The sequence below is a fragment of the Meles meles genome, chromosome X (genome assembly GCF_922984935.1).
Source record: "Meles meles chromosome X, mMelMel3.1 paternal haplotype, whole genome shotgun sequence".
In the NCBI taxonomy this organism is placed as follows: Eukaryota; Metazoa; Chordata; class Mammalia; order Carnivora; family Mustelidae; genus Meles; species Meles meles.
This window is the reverse complement of record NC_060087.1, coordinates 33,282,140-33,307,929: the sequence shown is the minus strand read 5'-3', so window position 1 is coordinate 33,307,929 and position 25,790 is coordinate 33,282,140. Positions and strand designations below refer to the sequence as shown.

General features: G+C 39.1%; 1 protein-coding gene across 1 annotated transcript in view; it reads right to left on the bottom strand.

Annotated features, from left to right (window-relative positions):
• The window catches only part of PRRG1 (proline rich and Gla domain 1), a 170,183-nt gene that overhangs the window by 74,204 nt on the left and 70,189 nt on the right, over positions 1-25,790 (bottom strand). The window contains exon 3 of the mRNA XM_045996202.1: positions 84-244. Within this exon, the coding sequence (XP_045852158.1) occupies positions 84-244 (161 nt within the window). The remainder of the gene's footprint in view (positions 1-83; positions 245-25,790) is intronic.

The following is a 25,790-nucleotide window of genomic DNA, read 5'->3' as shown; positions in this document are numbered from 1 at the left end:
AATTTGGGAATGCAGATTGCAAACCTACATCCGAAAGGTAGGCAAAGCTGTGAACGTTTCTTAAAAGCTGCCAATATACTTACGGTTTTCTCCGTATTTTCAAAAGCTTCTCTTGCTTCTTCAAATGTGCAGATTTCTTCCTTGCACTCACGATCAATGTTGCCCTGTCTTATTTCTTCAAAAAGTCCATTCGCTCTGGGGTAGCGTTTCAATACTGAATTGGCTTTTTCTCCTGTGAGGAAAACTAAGAAGAGATAACATCATAAGCATAAAATTATAATTTGAGAAACATGCAGAAGCTTAATGCACAAGGTGACAACCGCTAGGTGCTCTTTAGGAACCACGGCCAACATCCTCAACCTCTTCCCCTGAGTCAGCAACGACGGAACGTTTAGCTCCAAACCACCACCTCTGCTGCCCTCCTCCTCCTCCTGTGAGCATGTCCTTTCACAGCAGCAGTTGCCCTGAGCAGGGACAGGGACATAATTCGCGGTTAGATTCAGACTTTGGCACATTCCTGCCAACCATCGGTGTTTATTTATCTTTTAATATTTTATTTATTTATTTGATAGGCAGAGATCACAAGTAGGCAGAGAGGCAGGCAGGAGGTGGGGGGAAGCAGGCTCCCTGCTAAGCAGAGAACCCGATGCGGGGCTCAATCCCAAGACCCTGAGATCATGACCTGAGCTGAAGGCAAGGGCTTTAACCCACTGAGACACCCAGGCGCCCCTAACCATCGGTGTTTAAATATAGTAAGAGTGCACCACTTATTCCCGCTGTTGTAAGTGGATGCCTCCAGGCATTGTGCTGTTGGACACCTGCAACCAAATCAAAATCCAGTCTCCAGACTACCAGTCTCTGTCCCCCTAAATAAAAATAAAGTTCCAGGGCACCTGGGTGGCTCAGTGGGTTAAACCTCTGCCTTCGGCTCAGGTTATGATCTCAGGGTCCTGGGATCGAGCCCCACATCGGGCTCTCTGCTCCGCAGGGAGCCTGCTTCCCCCTCTCTTTCTCTGCCTGCCTCTCTGCCTACTTGTGATCTCTCTCTGTCAAATAAATAAATAAAATCTTTAAAAAAAATTAAAAAAATAAAGTTCCAACTGACCTAGTAATACAAACCCAGGGAACCCTTACTTGTATGAAAAGAGCTGACAAAACAATATCAAGAAATTTAGATGAATTTGGCCATAATTCATTCCAAGGAACACTAATACTTTTGTCCTAAATACATTTAAGTTAAATATATTGTGACATTTTAATAAATCAACTGAATTTCACTGTCCCATAGAAAAAGAAAATTCTTCCATATGACTTATAGAAGCATTTCATATAAACACTCAAAATGCACATTTATGATACCCACTGAAATAAATAAGGGACTAGTTATAGGTACACTTATGGGGAATTATTTTTAATTTTACATAATCACTTTAAACTGTAATTTCATTCTTCTGAAAGTGTCATTCATACTTCTTTGTATAGACAAATACAATGCCACAAGAATTTAATCTCTGCTAATGCAAGGAAATCAGAAAAGTCTCTAATCTTATTGATTTTTAACATAAGAAAGGGCATGTTACAGATTATTTTAAGATGCTAAAGTCTGCATTTCACAAAGAACATTTTAAGGTAAATGAAAAACAGTAAGTGCTCTTTTAAAAATGGCAATAATACCAATGAACTTAAGGTTTACGTCATAGAAATTAGTATTTCACTTCATAGAAGATATGCATTCATTACTTAGGATTCTTTACAGTATCCAAACCTCCTGGATGGCACCTACATTAGGCTGAAAACTATGGTAAGCCTTTCATAAGAGTTTCCTTCCTTCTATACCACAAAAGGATAGCTAGCTATAAAAATGAACTATTGAATCAAAGAATATCATTAGAAGAAACTGTAAAAAACAAAAACTGTGGCAAGTAGTACAAACGAAATGAAAATGGTGCTGCTGAATTGGAAAAAAAAAAACAGAGAAATTTTCTAGCAGTACTTCTCACATTTGCAGCATCAGAATCCCCTTGAGGACTTCTTATCACTGAGGTTACTGGGCCCAGCTCCCAGAGTTTCTGATTCTATAGGTCTGGGGTAGAGCTAAGAAAGATACATTTCTTTTTTTTTTAAGATTTTACTTATTTATTTGACAGACAGAAATCACAAGTAGGCAGAGAGTGGCGGGGAGGCAGGCTCCCCGCTGAGCAGAGAGCCCGATGCGGGGCTCTATCCCAGGACCCTGAGATCATGACCTGAGCTGAAGGCAGAGGCTTTAACCCACTGAGCCACCCAGGCGCCCCGAAAGATACATTTCTAATACATTTCCAGGTAATGCTGGTGCTGCTGGTCTAACTACAACGGAATGTTGGCATTAACAAATTTAACAAGCTGTTTCACTGCATGACTTTTTAGGGACCCTAACATGTATTTAATCTGTATCTGCAAAATTCTAGAACAGAAATATGATACATAGATTTGTCATATTTGTTTGATTACAGAACCCTTTATCAAAGGACATTTCACTGAATTAACAACTTTCTAGACGTTGGTCTTATTTATGCCGTCTGAAATGACATACAATTCCCTTCCATAAACAGACCACCTAATACATGAAGATTTCCGCTGAGGCTTCTCTTCTGATACTTAGCAGACCCACTTGGATTCTTCATCTGTTGGTCATATAAAATAGACAGGAGTCTGCACCATCTTTATTTCATAAAATAGTGTCCTACACTGAGTACAGTATTCTATGAGAGGTCTGACAAGTGTGAAACTGGTCCAGACTATCTGCTTCCTTGTTTTTAAACGCAATAGACTCCTTAATACAGTCTAAGATATCCCTGGATTTGGGGCAGTTTTCTTGAAAACAAACCAAACAATCAACAATGATGTAGTTTAAGACTTTAAGAGAAAAAACTAAATTCTCCTCAGAAACAATTTGCTCATATACTATCTACATGGAAAGGGTGGGTCAGGGAAAGCAGCCAACCCCTGTAACCAGAAAGCAGGCTAATTCAGAAAGTTAAGCAGCTCTAAGGTAATGTATAGCAGAACACAGCTCTCTAATCCAAGCCTAGCCAAATTACCAAGAGCGTTCCACAAACACAGTATTTGTACTTCTTGTACTGGGCGACAAGGTAAGATAATATTGAGAAGTCTACATAGAGTATGCTCACAAGTAGATTTTATCTCATTTGCCAAATAAATTTGGTCAATTAGAAGATACCGCCCGGAGAGTTATGGTGGCAGAGTAGAGGGGGGACTCTAAGCTAGCCTCATACTCTGAACAGAGCTAGATCAACATCAGGTCATTGTGAAGAACTAGGAAATCCATCTAAGGATTAAGAAAACAATCTGCACAACTGGAGGAAGAGAATGTGGCAGATAAGAGGTTCCAGACACGAACTGAGAAAGAGAAAAGCTGCAGTGCCTCCGAGAGGAGGAAGCCCTTTTCGCAGAGAGGGGTTAAGGAGAGAGGGAGAGAGCAGAGAGAACGGTAGGGTTCCTGCAAAACACTGTGGTGTGGGGATCCCCTGGGTCACACCGAGAGAGAACGCTCCCCTTCCTGTAGTACATTTGCAGGAGTGTATATTGCCTCTCCAACGACAAAAGGTCTACCAGGAGCCATAGAGCAGCCATTAAACAGCAGGGGACAACTTTTTGCTGTGGTTCAGCACAGACTCCGGGTATCAGCGCAGCAGTGGGACTGCTTTTATGGGCAGAATAGTGCTGGACACAGCGCTGTAAGGCTCTCCTCTAGGGAAGGGCAGCGGGCCTCCACCTTGCCAGGTCACTTTAGATTTGGAATTTTGAATCCCAGCCACTGGTCAGAGATAAAACACAGAACTGCTTTCAGTTCAGGGATCTGAAAAAGGCCTGGAACAAAGGAGGGGAGATTGTTCGCTTTTCTGTGAGGGCCTCCCGAACAGCAGCAGCTGTGAATTCCCCTCCCCCCAGGTTGAGAAGGTGGGTGACACCATCTTCCACCCCAGCTCCTACCAGCAAGGTCCGACTTCAGAGAGAAAAACACAGCACCTCCAGTAGAGACTGAAGTTGCTTACACCAAACCCCACGCCCCTGCCCCAGGCCAAGGCACCCATAGTAAGGCAGGTCTGTCTGTGAGCCAGTGCAGCTGGCCTCTCCCTCAGAAGACCAACACAGGTCCTCTGCATATACCAAGTCTACTGATCAGAGAGTGCTCCAAAGCATCAGCTTTAGTTCTGGTGGAAATAGGACCAGACTTTCTTTTTGTAACTTTTTTTTTAAATTTTTAAAAATTTATTTTATTTTCTTTTTTTGTCTTTCAAAACAGGCTTATAGTTTTTTGTTCAATTGTTTTACTTGTTGACTTTTTTCATTTTTTGAATCAGGCTTCTTTTCTTTCTTTATTTCTTCTTTCTTTCTTTTTTTTTTTGGAATCAGGCTTATAATTTTTTTTTTTCCTTTACTCTTTTCTTGGATCAGCCTTCTTCTTTATTTTTTTAAATCAGGCTTATCTTATCAAACAAATAAAAGCACACCTACATAAAGGTCCAAACACTCTACACTGGAAACAAGGAAGAGCTCTGCAGAGGACTGACCTGTGGGAAATAGCAGCCAAAACACAACGGCTGAGTGCACACAGCATACACTGGAAACACTTCCTGAAGCACCAGGCCCTAGACAGTGTATGAACCCTTAATATAGTCCCACACTAAGGAGCAGGAAACATAACAAGCTTTCAAAATACAAAAGACAGAAACCTAGACATAATGACAAAATGGAAGAAATCTCTTCAAAACAAAGATCAAGAAGAAATCACAGCCAGGGATTTGCTCCAAACAGATATAAGCATTGTATCTAAACAAGAATTTAGAACAACAGTCATAAGAATACTAACTGGGCTTAGAGGAGCCCAAGTTGCTGCTGCTGCCACCGTCACCACTGCTAAAGATGAGCAAGTCTTCAACTCACACCAAGAAAGTGAAGTTGGTCAAGTCATGCACCGAGTGTGACCAACAGGTTACTGCTGCATGTAAATCTTGTCCCACGGGGTGGAACAAGTAAAATACTCAGAGAAATCATCACCTTTTACATAAGTGAATAGTACCATATCTTTGAAATATCTGTGAATACTGTTTCTATATGAATTTAAACTAGGATATTGTGCAGCCATACCAAGTAAAAAACAACAATTCTGTCTTTGGAGAAGTCTCTGTTAGTGAAAAGAATATACAGTGGTGGTTTGATCTGAGTCTGAAAAATGAACCTCAAGGGAGACACAAATCTGTTTTAAATAAAGATCAATGAAGAGCCATGATGGACGCTAACCTCAAAACAGCAATTTGAAGGGCACCTGGGTGGCTCAGTGGGTTAAAGCCTCTGCCTTCGGCTTGGGTCATGATCTCAGGGTCCTGGGATCAAGCCCCGCATCAGGTTTTCTGCTCGGCAGGGAGCCTGCTTTCCTCTCTCTCTCTCTGCCTGCCTCTCCACCTACTTGTGATCTCTGTCAAATAAATACATAAAATCTTAAAAAAAAACCACAAAACAGCAATTTGAGCCCTCGAACCAGACTTAGAAGTTTCTGCTAGAATTTCTCAACACCTGGGTGCAACAGGAAAGGTAAGACTGTTGGTAGGTAACAAACCAACTGACGAGGATCATAAACTGAGATGATTAGAGATGGTCTAATATTTTAATATATGAAAGAGCAGAGACCTATTTTGAAAAGGAGCATAAGCTTTGACAAAAAAATGAAAGTAAGTGGTCTGGAAAATGATTGGATGTTGATGAAGTTCACAAACACGTTAAAACCATCACTACAACCAAAAAGAAGGTTCTGGTAACTGTATGGTGGTCTGCAAAGAGAATATTCTATTACTATTAACTCCGGCAAAACTATTAACTCAGGCATCTTATTGTCAAGAAGTTAAAATTTCGTATCAAAAATGAATCTAAACACATTCTACATTGGTTAGCAGACATAGATGGACCTATACTTTTCCATGACAACATCTGACCACCATAGGGAATAAATGAATAGGACCATAAACTTTTACAATATCCATCACACACACTTGACTTTTTATCAACAGATTACCACCTCTTTCATCATTTAGAACTCTACAAAACAAAATATTCTCCAAAAGAGAATAACTGAAGAATCTGAATAAATTTTAACAATGATGAATATTATAAATATATACTATTTGGAGAAATTTATCATTTGGGGAGAGCAGTTAATGCTAACAGTGCATATTTTCATTGAGTAAAACTCCTTCTGAAAAATAAGAGCTAATTAATTAATTAATTAAAGGAATACTAGCTGGACTTGGAAGAAATATAGAAGACACCAGAAAAACCCTGGTTGCAGACATAAAAGACCTAAAAACTAGTTAGGCTGAAATGAAAAATGCTATAACTGAGATGCAAAACTAACTGGAAGAAATCACAATGAGAATGGAAGAGGAAGAATGAATAGGTAATACAGAAGACAAAATTATGGAAAGTTATGTTCCTGGAAAGAAAACTATTAGATTACAAATACAGACATGGAACTCAGTGATTCCACAAAGCGCAATAATATCTATATCACAAAAGTCCCAGAAAAAGAAGAGTGGGAAAAAGGGCCAGAAGGTTTATCCGAACAAATTTTAGCTGAGAATTTCCCTAATCTGGGGAAGGAACAGGCATTCAAGTGCAAAAGGCAGAGAGAACTCCCCTCAAATTCAACAAAACCAGGTTAACACCAAGACACGGCATAGTGAAACTTGCAAAATACAAAGATAAAGAGAGAATTCTGAAAGCTGCTAGGGACAAAAGATCCTTAACCTACAAGGGTAGACATATAAGGTTAGCAGCAGACCAGTCCACAGAAACGTGGCCAGCCAAAAGAAAGTGGCATGATGTATTCAACATGCTGAATGGGAAAAATATGCAGATAAGAATACTATATCCAGCAGGGCTGTCATTCAGAATAGAAGGAGAGATAAAGAGTTTAGTTTCTAAGATAACCAAAAACTAAAGGAATTGGTGAACACTAAGCCAGCTCTGCAAGAGGGGCTTGCAAGAGCAAGAGCAAAGGGGACACTTTGAGTGGGAAAGAGAGACCAGAAGGAACAAAGATTAGAAAGGAACAGACATAATCTACAGAAAGTATCTTTACAAGTAATACAAAGGCATTAAATTCACAACTATTAATAATTATTCTGAATGTAAATGGACTTCAATGTTCCAATCAAAAGACATGGTGTATTAGAATAGATTAAATATGCTACTTACAATAGACTCATTCTAGAACCAAACACACCTCCGGATTGCAAGTGAGGAGGGTAGAGAAATATTTATCATGATAATAAACATCAAAAGAAAGCTGGAGTAGCAATCCTTATATCAGACAAACTAGATTTTAAACTAAAGACTGTAATAAGAGACAAAGAATATTATATCATAATAAAGGGGTCTATCCAAAAAGAACATCTAACAGTTATAAATATTTATGCCCCCACCTTGGGAGCAGCCAATTATATCAACCAATTAATAACAAACTTAAACTCATTAATATTAATAGTAGATTTCTACACTCTACTCACAGCAATGGAGAAATCATCTAAACAGACCAACAAGGAAATAATAGCTTTGAATGACACTGTGGACCAGATGGACTTCATAGATACATTCAGAGCATTTCATCCTAAAACAGCAGGGTACACATTCTTTTTGCGTGCACATGGAACATTCTCCAGAACAGACCACATACTGGGTCACAAATCAGGCTTCAAGCAGCACAAAAATATTGAGATCATACCAGGCATATTTTCAGACCACAGTGCTATGAAACTTGAAGTCAAACACAAGAAGAAAGCTTGGAAAGACCACAAATACATGGAGGTTAAAGAATATCCTACTAAAGAATTAGTGGGTTAACCAGGAAATTAAAGAAGAAATAAGTATATGGAAGCAGACAAAAATGAAAACATGATAATCCAAAATCTTTAGGATGCAGCAAAGGTGGACATAAGTGGAAGCATATAGCAACAGAGGTCTTTCTCAGGAAGCAAGAAGAGTCTCCAACACACAACCTAAACTTAAACCTAAAGGAACTGGAAAAAAGAGCAAATAAAGCCTAAAACCAGCAGGAGAAGGAAAATAATAAAGATTAAAGCAGAAATCAATGATAAGATACCTGGGCATAAACCTAACCAAAGAAGTAAAGGACCTGTACTCGAGGAACTACAGAACACTCATGAAAGAAATTGAAGAAGACACAAAAAGATGGAAGACTGTTCCATGCTCTTGGATTGGAAGAATAAACATTGTTAAAATGTCTATACTGCCTAGAGCAATCTATACTTTTAATGCCATTCCGATCAAAATTCCACCAATATTTTTCAAAGAGCTGGAGCAAATAATCCTAAAATTTGTATGGAGTCAGAAGAGACCCCGAATTGCTAAGGAAATGTTGAAAAACAAAAACAAAACTGGCGGCATCACGTTACCCGATTTCAAGCTTTACTACAAAGCTGTGATCACCAAGACAGCGTGGTACTGGCATAAAAACAGACACATAGACCAGTGGAACAGAGTGGAGAGCCCAGATATGGACCCTCAACTCTATGGTCAAATAATCTTCGACAAAACAGGAAAAAATATTCAATGGAAAAAAGACAGTCTCTTCAATAAATGGTGCTGGGAAAACTGGGCAGCGATATGTAGAAGAATGAAACTCGACCATTCTCTTACACCGTTCACAAAGATAAACTCGAAATGGATAAAAGACCTCAACGTGAGACAGGAATCTATCAGAATCCTAGAGGAGAACATTGGCAGTAACTTCTTCGATATCAGCCACAGCAACTTCTTTCAAGATATGTCTCCAAAGGCCAAGGAAACAAAAGCAAAAATGAACTTTTGGGACTTCATTAAGATCAAAAGCTTCTGCACAGCAAAGGAAACAGTCAACAAAACAAAGAGGCAACCCACGGAATGGGAGAAGATATTTGTAAATGACAGTACAGACAAAAGGTTGATATCCAGGATCTACAAAGAACTTCTCAAACTCAACACACACAAAACAGATAATCATATCAAAAAATGGGCAGAAGATATGAACAGACACTTCTCCAACGAAGACATACAAATGGCTATCAGACACATGAAAAAATGTTCATCATCACTAGCCCTCAGGGAGATTCAAATTAAAATAACATTGAGATACCACCTAACACCAGTTAGAATGGCCAAAATTAGCAAGACAGGAAACAACGTGTGCTGGAGAGGATGTGGAGAAAGGGGAACCCTCTTACACTATTGGTGGGAATGCAAGTTAGTGCAGCCACTTTGGAGAACAGTGTGGAGATTCCTGAAGAAATTAAAAATAGAGCTTCCCTATGACCCTGCAATTGCACTGCTGGGTATTTACCCCAAAGATACAGATGTAGTGAAAAGAAGGGCCATTTGTACCCCAATGTTTATTGCAGCAATGGCTACGGTCGCCAAACTGTGGAAAGAACTAAGATGCCCTTCAACGGATGAATGGATAAGGAAGATGTGGTCCATATACACAATGGAGTATTATGCCTCCATCAGAAAGGACGAATACCCAACTTTTGTAGCAACATGGACAGGACTGGAAGAAATTATGCTGAGCGAAATAAGTCAAGCAGAGAGAGTCAAGTATCATATGGTCTCACTTATTTGTGGAGCATAACAAATAACATGGAGGACATGGGGAGATGGAGAGGAGAGGGAGTTAAGGGAAACTGGAAGGGGAGATGAACCATGAGAGACTATGGACTCTGAAAAACAACCAGAGGGTTATGAAGGGGCGGCGGGGGTGGGGGGGGTGGGGTGGGAGGTTGAGGAACCAGGTGGTGGGTAATAGGGAGGGCACGTACTGCATGGAGCACTGGGTGTGATGCCAAAACAATGAACACTGTTATGCTGTAAATAAGCAAATAAAAATAAATAAATAAATTTAAAAAAAAAGAAATCAATGATACAGAGATTTAAAAAAACACAGTAGAACAGATCAATAAAACTAGGAGGTGGTTCCTTGAAACAATTAACAAGATTAATAAACCCTTAACCAGATTTATCAAAAAGAAAAGAGAAAGAACCCAAATAAAATCACGAAAGAAAAAGGAGAGATCGCAATCAACATCAAAGAAATACAAGTATAAGATAATATTATGGGCAATTATATGCCAACAGATTAGGCAATTTGGAAGAAATGGATAAATTCCTAGAAACATACAAACTACCAAAACTGAGACAGGAAGAAATATAAAATCTGAACAGACCCATAACCAGCAAAGAAATTGGGTCAGTAATCAAAAATCTCCCAAAAAACTAGAGTCCAGAGCCAGGTGGCTTCCCAGGGAAATTCTACCAAACATTTAAAGAAGAATGAATACCTGTTCTTCCTGCTATTCCAAAAAAAAAAAAAAAACAGAAATGGAAGGAAAACTTCCAAACTCATTCTACGAGGCCAGCATTACCTTGATTCCAAAACCAAAGACCCCACAAAAAAGGAGAATTCCAGACCAATATCCCTGATGAACATGGATGTCAAAATTCTCAAAAAGATACCAGCCAATAGAACCTAACAAGTACATTAAAAGAATTATTCAACACAATCCAGTGGGTTCTATCCCTGGGATGCAAAGGTGGTTCAGTATCTGCAAATCAATCAATGTGATACATCACATTAATAAAAGAAAGGATAAGAACTATATGATGGTTCTGCATCTCTCAACAGATGCAGAAAAAGCATGACAAAATACAGCATCTTTTCTTGATTAAAAAAAAAAAACTCAAGAAACTAGGATAGAAGAACATACCTCAGGATTATAAAGGCCATATACGAAAGACGCACAGCTAATACCCTCAGTGAGGAAAACCTGAGAGCTTATCCGCTAAGGTCAGTAACACGACAGGGATGCCCACTCTCACCACTGTTGTTCAACACAGTAACAGAAGTCCTCGCCACAGCAATCAGACAACAAAAAGAAATAAAAAGCATCCAAATTGGCAAGGAAGGTCAAACTTTCATTCTTCACAGAACACATGATACTCTGTAGAAAATGCAATAGACTGCCAAAAATTGCTAGAAGTTATGAATTCAGTAAAGTTCCAGGACATAAAATCAATGTACAGAAATCTGTTGCATTTCTATACACCAATAATGAAACAGCAGAAAGAGAAATCAAGGCATTGATCCCATTTACAGTTCTACCAAAAACCTAAGATAACTAGGAATAAACCTAACCAAATATCTGTATGCTGAAATCTATGGAACACTTTTGAAAGAGTCTGAGGAGGACACAAAGAAATGGGAAAACATATCATGCTCCTGGACTGGAAGAATAAATACAATTAAAGTGTCTATACTACCCAAAGCAATCTACACATTCAATACAATTCCTATCAAAATAACACCAATATTTTTCAGAGCTAGAACAAATAATCCTAAAATGTGTATGGAAACAGAAAAGGCCCCGAATAGCCAAAGGAATGTTGAGAAGAAAAGCAAAGCAGGAGGCATCACAATCCTGGACTTCAAGCTCTATTACAAAGCTGTAATCATCAAGACAGCATGGTACTCGGGGCGCCTGGGTGGCTCAGTGGGTTAAAGCCTCTGCCTTTACCTCGGGTCATGATCCCAGAGTCCTGGGATCGAGCCCCACACCGGACTCTCTGCTTCGCGGGGAGCCTGCTTCCCCTCTTTCTCTGCCTGCCTCGCTGCCTACTTGTGATCTCTGTCAAATAAATAAAATCTTAAAAAAAAAAAGACAGTATGGTACTGGTACAAAAACAGACACCTAGATCAATGGAACAGAATACAGAACCCAAAAATGGACCCTCGGCTCCATGGCCGACTAATCTTTGACAGAGCAGGAAAGAATATCCAATAGCAAAAAGGCAGTCTCTTCAACAAATGATATTGGGAATAGTGGAAAACCACATGTAGAAGACTGAATCTGGACCACTTTCTTATACTATATACAAAAATGAACTCAAAATGAATGAAAGACCTAAATGTGAGACAGGAATCCACCAAAATCCTGGAGTGAGAAAACAGGCAGCAATCTCTCTGACCTCAGTCACAGCGACTTCTTACTAGACATGTCTTCAAAGGCAAGGGAAACAAAGCAAAAATGAACTATCGGGGTCTCAGCAAGATAAAAAACTTTTGCACAGCAAAGGAAACAGTCGACAAAACTAAAAGACAACCTACAGAATTGGAGAAGATACTTGCAATGTCTTATCAGATAAAGGGCTAGTATCCAAAATCTATAAAGAACAAACTCAATGCCCAAAAAAGAACAAATCCAGTCGAGAAATGGGCAGATTACATGAATAGAGATTCTCCAAAGAAGACATACAAATGGCTCAGAGTCACATGAAAAAATGCTTCAACACTACTCAGCATCAGGGAAATACAAATGAAAGCCACAATGACATACCATGTCACACCAGTCAGAATGGCTAAAATGAACAAGACAGGAAACAACAAATGTTGGCAAGGAGGATACGGAGAAAGGGGAAAACTTTTACACTATTGGTGGGAATGCGAACTGGTACAATTATTCTGGAAAACAATATAGAGGTCCCTCAAAAAGTTAAATATAGAGCACCCTACAATCAAGACTTTGCACTACTCATATTTGTCCAAAGGATATGAACATAGATTCCAAACACAGGGACTGGAAAAGGCACATGTTTATTTATTTATTTGACAGACAGATACCACAAGTAGGCAGAGAGGCAGGCAGAGAGAGAGGGGGAAGCAGGCTCCCCGCTGAGCAGAGAGCCCGATGCTGGGCTCGATCCCAGGACCCTGGGATCATGACCTAAGCCGAAGGCAGAGGCTTTAACCCACTGAGCCACCCTGGTGCCCCGTAAGGCACAGGTTTATATCAGCAATGTCCACAAGAGCCAAACTATAGAAAGAGCCCAGATGTCCATCAACAGATCAATGGATAAATTAGAGGTGGTATATATACAATGGAATATTACTCAGCCATCAGAAAGAATGAAATCATGCTATTTACATCAAGATGGATAGAACTAGAAGGTATTTATGCTAAGCAAAATATGTCAGTCAGAGAAACACAAATACCATGATTTCACTCATGTGGGTTTTAAGAAACAAAACAGATGAACATAGGGGAAGGGAAGGAAAAATAATGTAAGATAAAAATAAAGAGGGAGGCAAACTGTAAGAGATGCTTCAATGTAGAGAACAAATTGAGGGTTGCTGGAGGGGAGAGGGGTTTTGTTGGGATGAGCACTGGGTGTTATATGTGATGAATCACTAAATTCTACTCATCAAACCAATATTATACTCTATGTTAACCAACTTTAATTTAAATGAAAAAATAAAGATTTTTTTAAAAATTAAAAAGTAGGGTGCCTGGGTGGTTTAGTGGGTTAAGCCTCTGCCTTCGGCTCAGGTCATGATTTCAGGGTCCTGGGATTGAGGACAGCATCTGGCTCTCTGCTCAGCAGGAAGCCTGCTTCCTCTCTCTCTCTCTCTCTCTCTCTCTCTGTCTGCCTCTCTGCCTATTTGTGACCTCTCGGTCAAATAAATAAAAAAAATCTTTAAAAAAAATTAAAAAGTAAAAGATACCACCCACAGTAAGAATCTGACCAGTAGGAATGATACCGTTATAGGTTAGTTATGTCTGCTATATGTTAGGAACAGGAAGTTGTGTCAGGTCCTCATCAAAGCAATTTGGAAATCTAATGGATGATACCAGAATTAGGAGTGTTTCAAAGTGGAAACAAAATAAGGGAAGGTAGCAGCATGGACCTATAGGATACGATCAGACTACATTTTCGTAAAACACTGGGCACTTCCCAAGATGCAAGGGCTTGTATTTGGACTTCCAAAACTAAGGCAGTGATGTTTAAAACTAACGTTGATCACTTTCCTCTGCTTCCTTCTCATCAAAGGGTGTGAGCCAGCCCACAGCTATCTGGAATCATTTGTATACTTGCATCAGAGAGTAAATGATATGACAAGTATACAGGATGTACATTTATTTTGAGACTAGAACACTGAGGTGCTATTGAAACATGTACTTCTCTCATTAAAGAAATAAAAACCTAAACTGTTTTCTTTAGATTCAATTAGAAAACACCCCTACAAGTAAAAATACTTAAAATCTAACACTGATACCTACACATCTACTAAATAAGTGTATTTATTTTAAAAATGTAACTACTTTTTCATAATTTCAAAATAATAGCTCTCACCTATGCCTTCTCTTCAAAAGAGAAGGATAAAAATAAATGAGAGTGGCTCAAGTAACTACCTAAATTACTGCCTTAAACAAAATACGTCATTGTAGAATATAGTTCTTAATGCACTGTAGGACACTAAAACTGGTATTTTAATGCCAAAAAATCTTTAGTGCAAGTGTAATCACATACAAACATTTGCTGAAAAACAGCAGACAATAAGGCCTGCAAATTAAGAACCACCTCCAAAAAATGTCTACTCCAATTATCCAAACAGTTCTCTCATGTTGGGTCTGATTTCACTGAAGTAGCCACTATTTAAAGTTGCAAATATTTACATTTTTTTTAAGTGAACACAATTCTTTTTCTTAGGACCTTCTTACCGAATATAGACTATGTAGGAGATCATGACAAATTACAAAGATGACTAGCAGATGGCCTCTGCCCTCAAGGTTCTTCAGTGTAAAAGATAATAAGGATAAAAGAAACACAAAGAAATCTAATGAAAGACAGACTATGGTGGATGCTCTTTGAGGTCAGAAGGCAGGCATAGCTCTACTGGGTACATATATTTGGGGATGGGACAGTAACCTGGAGAGGGAGTCCTGGGAAGTTTTTTTGGGCTGGCCTTTTAAGGATTGGGAGGATCAGGATGTGCAAATATGATGAGGAAAGACATCCTAGGAAAACAAAATACTGAATGAGTGTTTCCAACTGAATAAAGCAAGGGACATAGATAAGGTACACTGAGCTTGGTCAGTAGGGCCTGAGTATAAGATTCAAAAGAGGAAGAGTGGAAAATGAAACTGGAAATGGGGGCCAATAGCCATGTCAAAGAGGCACTCAGTATTAAACTACAATATTTAAACTATTCAATAGCACTCAAGATTTTGGAATACTACTTCATTACTTAGAAAAACGTATGGATACAACAGATTTGAGGGTAGGCTGAAGAGAAAACGGAGGGATAAAGGCCAGGTAAAAGGCTACTTAAAATAGACCAGATTAGGAAATAATGAGGTCATGCATTAGAGTGGTGGCAATAGAAATGGAAAGAAGGGGAAAGATGGCAAAGATATGACTACTGGGTGGTTTTTTCCGCCACTGCACCCACCATGCACCTTATCCCTGTCAAACCGTATCTTATCATTCATCATTTCTTTATGCCTCTCTAATTTTGTACCTAATACTTCCTCCGCCTAATGAACTATTCCATTTAGATGTAACAGCCTCTAAAAACTTTCCCCAGATTCTACTACCCACTTCATTAGACAGAGGTGCTCTCGACTCTCAGTATTTGTGAATACCTCAATTACAGCAATTAATTAAACTGTATTGTAATTTTTGGTATGCCTATCTGGTTCCCCCTGAAGACTGTAAGCTTCCTGAGGGCAGAGCTCCATATATTATTAATATTTTGACCTAACCTGTCTCTTGTAACACCTGGTAAAGAACTTGGTTAAGAATAGGACTCAATAAGTGCGGAATAAATGAAAAGGCAGAATGGGAAGAACTTGAAGATTAAGAAACTAGACCCTGGGAAACCATGGACTGTGCCTGTGATTATGAAGGAGTACTGCAATCTTAATATACAACTGTGAAATAAATACGTTTACAGCAAAGTTTCTAGTGAGACAGCACTTAAATATCCTTTTTTTAGCAAGAGAAACTATCTTTTGAAATGTGTAGAATACTTCTATTTGTGTCCCTTTGGAGGAACACTTGTTGTTCTAAAAGAACCATCTCATGTTCTAATAGTAGAGGTGGAGTAGCTAGACACCTACTGTTTGGGGGAAGAGGACATAGCCAGATGCTTTTTGGCTTCGGAAGGAACTAGCACATTGGTACCCAACCTGTGTACCAAGGGCCCCTAGGGTGCTGCAGCAAATTCATGGAGAATGTGAAGATATTTTATATTTTTAAAGGAAGTACACTGATACTCAACAACTGCTGGCCACACAAACTACCAGCTTAAGGTAATTAACAGTTTCATCATTAGAAAGTTCTATGCCCACCTCCTTTGTGAAGCTGGGTTTTCAGCTGTGATTTGAAAAATATGCTGTGTGAAAAAGCAATATGGAACAGGAAATGGAGGTGGCAGGATCCTATTAGATCGCAAGGTGTGAGAAGTTGGGTCGTGCCCAACAGGAACACACATCCTATGCATGGCTATTTAAGATTGAAATAAAAATATTACTTTCTTTCAATTTAGGTATATTACTTTTTTAAATGGCTACTAAGCTGTCAGGATAGAAATTAAGGGCACCATAAATTCAGGAAGAGGGAGACTCTGACCTATAGGTTCAGGAGACATGGAATCTTGCCACCGCTCTTCCAAATCTATTTGGCATTCTAAGCTTAAATGGGCGGGAAGTTCCTTCTCTGAAAAAGGAAACCATAATCATTTTTAAGATTCAGAGTTACAGAAACCTGTCGTATGGGTTACTGCAGCCCTCATAAGAGTTACAGGTAGCAAGAAAAGAATACAGTGTAGTTCCACTAGTCACATCACTCAGTTGTAGATTATACTAAGTTAGCCCTTTCTCAATTATCCCCTCTGGTTCTATGAGCTTGTCTGTAGAAGAGACCAGGAATACAAAAACTGAAACAACAAGGTCACTAAATAGCTGAAACACTGGGAAATCAGGCCTACTATATTATGGAGTGGGTGGGCAAAGGTAAGTGAAATGCTAAATAGAAAGGTACCCTTTTCTTTTCCTAGAACTGCTGAAAATTACTACCAGCCCAGCTAGGGCAACTTACTCAATTACTTTAACTGATTCCTTTAGTGTACTTGGAACCGTTCTGGGTACCAGAACACCTGGTTTAGTTGCCCTGGTTTTGATATAAGACTACATCCTGGCAACAGTAGCAAGACTATCAGGAGCAACAGAGAATGGGAACTTTGCACAATTAATCTAGCATTCCATTATCTTTTCTTCAATGCAAGAGTCAAGACCTACTCTTCTAGACCTAATGTATAATCCCAGAGTTCTCGAATTTCCCCTGGGAACAAGGTTGGTCAGGGAAGGAAGACATTCTTGTATTACCAGGGGTAGTGGTTGTTTAAGTAACAAATGTGATCTCATTGGTACCCCAAGGTTGTTCAGTGGTACACATCAGTTACACATTTAGAAAGTAAGAAAAAGTTGTTACAGCAAACAGCTATGGGAGAAAAGCAAAAAACCCTAAGCTTGCTTTCTTCATCTGTAAGATTGGAATAATAGCACCAATCTCATGGTTGTAAATGAGGTAATGTACCTAACATACTTAACTCATGGCTTGGCAAAAAATAAATGCACAATAAATAGTGGTATGACCTGTCACCATCACGGTGGCAGTTATTGCATAAAGGGAAAAACAAGAGATCTGCCAAACTAAAAATAAAGACACTCAGAAAATACAGAATGAATAAGGACTGGGTTAACTTGCAGTGAATCTCTGTGCTTAAATCTAGGGATGCCTGGGAGTTTGATCCCCCTGGTCAAGTTTAGGATGAAATGCGCTAGCTTCGTAAAGTGCTATTTTAAGTCTGAAACTCCCTTGGAGGCACTCCGTACTAGTCTGTCTAGACTGCTTAGTGAAAATGTAGAGATTGATGGTGTGCATCTGACTTAACTGATTATGCAGCCTACCTTCAGCTAGATGACTGGCAGAGTATCAAAGATTCTCAGTGAACTTGTGCCTTGCTTGGCTCCCCTGAAACCAAGGTTATCTTAGACATATCTCAGTGGTTCACAATTAGAAGACAAAGTTATCCCGTGCAACTAAAAAATCACCTTAGCCATTTTTCTCTTGCTGTACCGTATCTTTAGCCACTATTAAAGCCTTATGAGGGGGCGCCTGGATGGCTCAGTGGATTAATCCTCTGCCTTCAGCTCAGATCATGATCTCAGGGTCCTGGGATTGAGCCCCGCATCGGACTCTCTGCTCAGCAGGGAGCCTGCTTCCTCCTCTCTCTGCCTGCCTCTGCCTACTTGTGATTTCTGTCAAATAAATAAATAAAATCTTTAAAAAAAAAAGCCTCATGAGAATCTCATAGGTTCTTTCAATTATCTAATGTCATGTAGTGGCCACAATATACTTTGATGATTAATAAATATTTGGGAGATAAAGAGATTTTTAAATATCAGAAATTCTGCAGAATGTAAATCAAGGTCTATTTCTGGTCCTTATTATACAGATCTGACAAATCATAAGGAAGCATCTTTTATAATAACTTATATGCTTAATTTTATTAACTTCAAGTTTGGTCAAATGTACGCTGACAGCCTATTATCATTAGAATTTTAACAACAGACCACAAAGAAGATCTTAAGAAGGCTAGAATAAGAAATGAAAATTATATACATGACTTATATGAAGAGAATCAGGAGAAGCTACAACAAAATACATTGAATAATTAAATTATTTTCTATTCATTTTTAGGTTATCTGAGAGTTTAGGTGGCTATTCAATATTTTACATGATCATTGTGGATACTGACTGTAATATATCATTTATGCAGAAAACAGTCAAATAAACCGAATCTCATGAACTTAGAAACAAGAGATGACCAAGGTCGCACATTACAATTTATCTTGTGCTTTACGTGCAGGAAGCCTCAGCTCCCTTAGATTCATCAAGGATCAATTTATGCAACTCTCATCCACGAGCCTGGCTATGAAACTTGAAAGCCTCACTGCACTTTAAAGCTAAAAAGCAGAAGGGGTAGGATGGGCTGAACTACTTCAACACACTGAGAGAAACAAGAAGTGAAAGCTGATTAATCTGAAGGCAAGAGAAAGGAGAGACAGAAGGCCCTTTGAGGGTTATTTGGAATAGGCTTTAACCTCACCCTTCCCCCATACTAACAACTCCCAAAGCTGTAGGCATCGGTGATTATGTTTATAATGATGAATCTGAGTCATCAAGAAAGGACCATGATGTTCAGGATATTGTTTGGGAAGGAAGTAGATTACATGATCTGTTTTAGAACTATTTCCATAAAAATACTTCTTAATAAGTGTTTTTAAACACTTATGAAAAACATAAGCATCAGCAATTTGCAAAATGTATTTATTCAAATGGAAAGTTTGTTCCTAGAGAATGTTGTGTAAATGTTGGCATAGCAACAACGGAATCTATAATGGGTCCACACACTAACCAGGAAGCTGTTTTTCTTTTCTGAATAAATTTCTAATACCTTGTTTAGTTGTGAATTTCTCATAAGACTGCAGAATATGCTAAGCTATCCACTTATATAAGCCTCCTGTTTGTCACATGAACACTGACTTTTGAAACAATCTTTTCAAAGCCAATAATCTGTTCACCACTTTCACCAACCCTGACTTAAGACTAGTGAAACTGCAAGAAAAGAGAGGAGTGTAATATGGTGAAAAGGTCCTGAATTTGCAGTCACAATATGCAGATTCCTGTTCCAGCTCCAGCACTAAACTGGCTGCATGGTTCTTTATTTTGTTGCTTAATTTATCTGGGTCTGTCTCCTAATTTGTGAAGCTAAGGTGTTGTATATGATTTCTTAGGCCTTTTCAGTTGTAACTGTGAAGTTTTGTAACTGGGAAGATTTTTTTTTTTAAAGATTTTATTTATTTATTTGACAGAGATCACAAGTAGGCAGAGAGGAAGGCAGAGAGAGAGGCAGAGAGAGAGAGGAGGAAGCAGGCTCCCCGCTGAGCAGAGAGCCCGATGCGGGGCTTGATCCCAGGATCCTGAGATCATGACCTGAGCTGAAGGCAGAGGCTTAACCCACTGAGCCACCCAGGTGCCCCGTAACTGGGAAGATTTTTGTTGTGTAGGCATAGTTTATCTTATCCAAATCCTTTTGAGATATGAATACACTTTTCCAGCCAACCAACCACCATCCCCTAAACCAACAGCAAATAAATAAATAGAAGAGAATATCAACAAAGCCCACCCACGCCACCCAACCCTGTGCTAAGATTTATATAAAAATCTATGATGCGGGGTGCCTGGATGGCTCAGTGGGTAAAGTCTCTGCTTTTGGCTCAGGTCATGATCTCAGGGTCCTGGGATTGAGCCCAGCATCGGGCTCTCTGCTCAGCAGGGGGCCTGCTTCCTCCTCTCTCTCTCTCTGCCTCTCTCTGCCTACTTGTGACCTCTCTCTCTGTCAAATAAATAAATACATAAATCATATTCAGAATTCCTTGTTTTCTTGCTTCTGAGCCATTTTGACACTGTTATTTATTCCGTTGGTCATGCATACAATGCCTTCAAGTTTTTTTCTGGCTGAAAAAGCTATGAAGTAAGTAGTTCTTATCACAGACTGATGGAAATAACTTTTCCTAGAAAAACAAATTCTCACATTCCAAAGTGACACTTCATTTACTAAAAAACAAAGTCATGTAAACTAAAAAGATGCCATTTGGACCATCTTCCTATTTCTTGATAAGGTGGGAAAAAGGCATTTCCCAATTGTACCTCACCTCTGTAACCTATTTGAGGAACCTAAAATTAATTTTTTCATAGGGGGTAGGTTTTCTAATTCAGAATTTATTGTATAGTCTAGGTGTTCATATACCCAATCAATGTCACAAATGTACAGCTTAGGGTGACATGTAGTATATGTATGTTTTCATGGGAATTAGGGAGTTAAAAGCTATATAGGAAGTCAGATATTTAAAAAATTAATTTGAAGTTACAGGACTGAGCTAGTGAGAGTGGGAAGCCTCAGTATTTGAGAGAAGAAAAAATCCTGAAGCTACTTCTTAAGGACAATGTGGTGATTAACATCACTACCTAACACTTAAAAAAATAAATCTTTGTGCCTCCAGAGGTATGTGACAAAATGCCAGCTGATAATAGGCAGGTTTCCAGGAACACGTCTGGCGCAAATGCCAGAAATGGATTTCTACAAGAGAAAACAACAGAGGTAATGTATGTCTATAAAGTCAGTATTCTCTAAAGACAAAACAAACATGGTTTCCCCCAAGAGTGAGTCTTACTAACTCAACATGGTTTTCTTATAAAACCGAAATTTACAACATATATTCAGGTGTCTCTTGTCCAATGATTTTAAGCTTAATAAGGAATAATGAGATACAGAGAAATGGCCTAACAGATTGTCTCATAAAAAAAGGTATAAGGCCAAATTTTATTTTGAAGGAATTTCACAATTCATTACTCCTGACTAAAGAATTTTTCTGAGATGGTAGATGGCAGCAATCAAGTTACCAGCAATCATTAAGAACTGATTTAAAGGTAGAATATTCTAATACATGGTATTTATGGATGAGGGGGTACACCTTACCCACAGAAAACAAATACAGAATTAGCAAATGGTCTAATTTATACAAAATTAAGCACACAATCAGGTGGAATCATCAAAACAGAAGATAGGTATTTCTCCTGTCACTAGTGCCTCAATTATATTAGCAAGGGTATCATTTGTCTTAGTGTTTACAGTTCTTAGGCATAAAAGTTTCTTTTTAATTTATGGATCCTATCTACATTGATTATAGTTCTGTCCCATATGGAAGGATATGGAAAGAACCGTAACTGATAATAGCCATTGAATGGGGGAAAAGGCAGGTAGACAAAGTCACCAAATATGAAATAGGTTTTAAATACCAAACTCTATGTTATAGTGAATGCTTTATAACCTGTCAGCACAGACAGCATGATATTACCTCTGTGATAGTTAGCTGCAATCTAAATCCAGGAGTGGATGGGTGATCTAACAGAACATGTTCTACAGTTCATCAAAAAGCCACATTCCAGGAGCAACTGGGTGGCTCAGCCTCTGCCTTCGGCTCAGGTCGTGATCCCAGGGTCCTGGGCTCGAGCCCCACATTGGGCTCTCTGCTCAGCGGGGAGCCTGCTTCCCCCTCTCTCTCTGCCTGCCTCTCTGCCTACTTGTGATCTCTGTCTGTCAAATAAATAAATAAAATCTTAAAAAAAAAAGCCACATTCCAAAGGTGGCTATTCAGATAGCACTTAAGAGAGCACACTCAGCTACCTCTTTCTCCTGCCAACAACGGCAGAGCGTAATGGGTTTAGGAAATGGAGTCTCTCTGACAAATTAGTGCCTTTGGTAATTAGGACATGGACTCCAGAAATGACTTTTTAGTGGTGGAATTAATATTGTTTATGTGTGAATTTTCTCCAGGAATGATAACAGAATGCAAACTTTTGCTTGCTCTGCCTAAAGGGAAGGTGCTAATTATCAGGATTACTTTGTTTTCTTCCTTTCCCTCATGGTGGCTCCTCAGGGATCCCTTTAGAAAACCTGGGGCTTCGCTGAGCAGTACACTGGAAACCACTGATCCTTCTCAATCCCTTCATTTTACTGACAAGAAAACTGAAATCCAGAAGTTAAGTGACTCACCCAAGGACACAACTGCTTGATTATAGAATCAGGGCTATACCTTGGTTTCCAGAACCACGTAATGCTCTTCTTTAGACTCAAATTACTTCTATGAAAAACATCATAATATGTGTATTATGGCTTGTCTCTAAAGATTTACTTTCCTTTATTCCAAATCAGTGGTTCTCAGCCCAGAGCAATTTTGCACCCCTAGGGAATGTTTAGCAATGCCTGGATACATTTTTCGTTGTCACAGCTTGGAAAGGAAGGAACCACTGGCATCTAGTGTGGAGAGGCCAACAATGTTGCTAAACATCTAATAACACACAGGACAGCACCCCCCACATGCAAAAAATTATCCAGCCAAAAATGTCAACAGTCACTTCTAGAAACACATCTCAAAGAACTGAAAACAGACATTCCAACAAAAACTTGTATAACAATGTTCACAGCAGCATTACTTACAATAGCCAAAGAGTGGAAACAATCCAAATGTCCACCAACTGATGAAGAGATAATCAAAATGTGGTATATTTATACAATGGGATATTATTCAGCCACAAAAGGGATAAGGTACTAACATGAATACAACACGGATAAACCTAGAAAAAGCAGGGCAAAGCTAGACACAAAAGGTCTTATATTGTATTATTCCCTTCATATGAAATATCCAGAATAGGTAAATCTATAGAGAAAGAAAGCAGATTACAGGTTGCCAGGGCCTAGGGAGAGGGAGGAATGAAGACTGACTACTTCATCGGTCTGGAATCTCCTGTGGAGGTAATGAACATTTTTGGAAATAAATAGTCACATAACATTGTGAATTATTGTCACCGAATTGTACACTTGAACATGGTGAATTCTATGCTATGAGAAAAAATGTCAACAGTGCAAACCTAACTTATGTACCAAAGGTTATTTTGTTAAATAGATAAAAGGCAGGATTGTATCAAAGACAAAAAGCATCCAGCACTATAATGACTTTGTTTTGTTTGTTTGTTTTTTAAGTGGCTTGACCCTTCTTAAAGAGTTACCTCATTTTCCTAGTGGAAAAGACTTGCCAGGAAAAAATAATAGCTGCTGTCAACCCCAAGCAGATCTGTATTACTGTTATAAAATTATGAAGATAAGGGTTTACAATAAATTGGTGACCTCATCTAAACGGCAGAGGCATGAACATGCTGCCATAATAAAGAGACTCTGAAATTTAATGCAGGCCAGAAAAGGAAATAATTAATTGGCTTTAACTGTGTGTCTTTACTTGAACTATAAACCAGGGAGCTGTCAAATAAAAGCAGACACTACACTAAGAGAAAGTCACTTTACAAGGCTTGTCACTTTGCATGTTCATTCCTTGGTTGAAAATATAGAGCTGTATGCTCAGAGTTAAAGTTTAGAACTGGCCTCAACTGAGCAGTAGTTCAGCAGCAGATCGAAGAGCTTCGAGATTAACTGTGGTGGCTCCTAACCATCTTTCCTTCTGCTAAGTCTTGGTAAGTGGGGTAACGTGTTTGCGTTTCTTGAGCTAAAGGAACCAAGTACATCCTGTGACCCAAAGAAATGATGCTGCTATGTTTTAATAAAAAACAGACTGTAACTGGCACACTGCCACTGTTTTTTTTTTTAAAGATTTTATTTATTTGACAGACCACAAGTAGGCAGAGAGGCAGGCAGAGAGGAGGAAGCAGGCTCCCCACTGAGCAGAGAGCCCGATGCGGGGCTCGATCCCAGGACCTGAAATCATGACCTGAGCCGAAGGCAGAGGCTTAACCCACTGAGCCACCCAGGTGCCCCACCACTGTTTTTTTTTTTTTATATGTTCATGGATATGAGAACATCAAGGGCATTAAGTTACCATTAGGTATAGAAAATGAAGATAGAAACTGACTTTTCAGATTCAGACCTTAGAGACCCAGGATTTTCTTCTAGGCTAGGCAAATCTCTAAAGACTACTGGAAAAGGAAAAACAAAAAATGCAAAGCTACGTCATTTTAATTATTCTCCACAAATAAGCCCTGTCTGCTTGTCATCATTCAGTTATTCCCAATACTGTTTTTTATACAATGAAGCAAAATTAATCCTTTTGAAGATTCACAGCTAAATACTATTCCCATTTTGTATAACAAGAATAGGCGCATCTTGTAGCCAGCTATTATTGAGACAACATAATGAATTTCTTCCAGAAGCTCTGTTCTTAAGGTAAAGATAGTGACATTCACCATCAATAACTGTGTATTAGGCTAATACATGCCATGAATTGCTGCTCTAGCACTTAGAACATTCAGTAACAGAAGTGTGTTCTGTTATAAAGAAAATTCACATGGAAAACAAGACTTAAAAATCAAATGCTACACAAACATCGTAACAAAACAGGGGTGCCTGAGTGGCTCAGTTGGTTGGATGACCAACTCTTGATTTCGACTCAGGTCATGATCTCAGGGTTGTGGGACTGAGCCCTGCACCGGGCCCTGCACTCTGAAGGGAGTCTGCTTGGATTCTCTCTCCCTTCTCCCTCTGCCCCTCCCCACCCTATGCTCTCATTCTCTTTCTAAAATAAATCTTTAAAAAAAACAAGAACATTATAATGAAACAATAGCACCAAAAATTTTTAGCAAGAAAAATCCCAAGGAATTGCTTTGTGGAGTACTAAGACTTGTGTCATTTTGTCATGAATACACCAGTTACTCAGGGGGTGAGGGGGGGATGAAAGCATAGAATAAAGTTTTAATTTCCATCCAAAGACGGTAAAGATAAACATTCCAGCATTGTGTACATAACATTTTGTGAGCCAATACATACACATTTATATAATCCCCACATTCTCTTCATTCTTCATTCATTCTCCAATGAAATGTTATACATGATTTTATTTACATATGCTGTTCCTTTTTGTAACAGCATCTCCCCTTGTTGTCTCCTACTATTCTGGTGTTCCATAATGTATTCTATTCTTCCTGTTAAGAAAAACCTCAAGGAGGGGCGCCTGGGTGGCTCAGTGGTTTAAAGCCTCTGCCTTCGGCTTGGGTCATGATCTCAGCATCCTGGGATCGAGCCCCGCATCGGACTCTGCTCAGCGGGGAGGCTGCTTCCCCCCTTCTCTCTGCCTGCCTCTCTGCCTACTTGTGATCTCTGTCTGTTAAATAAATAAAAGAAAAGAAAAAAAGAAAAACAGCAAGGACAAAAACCTATTGATCAGAAAGGGTGGCTTTCACCAGCTTAAATGGTATTTTAAACCCCTTAGACT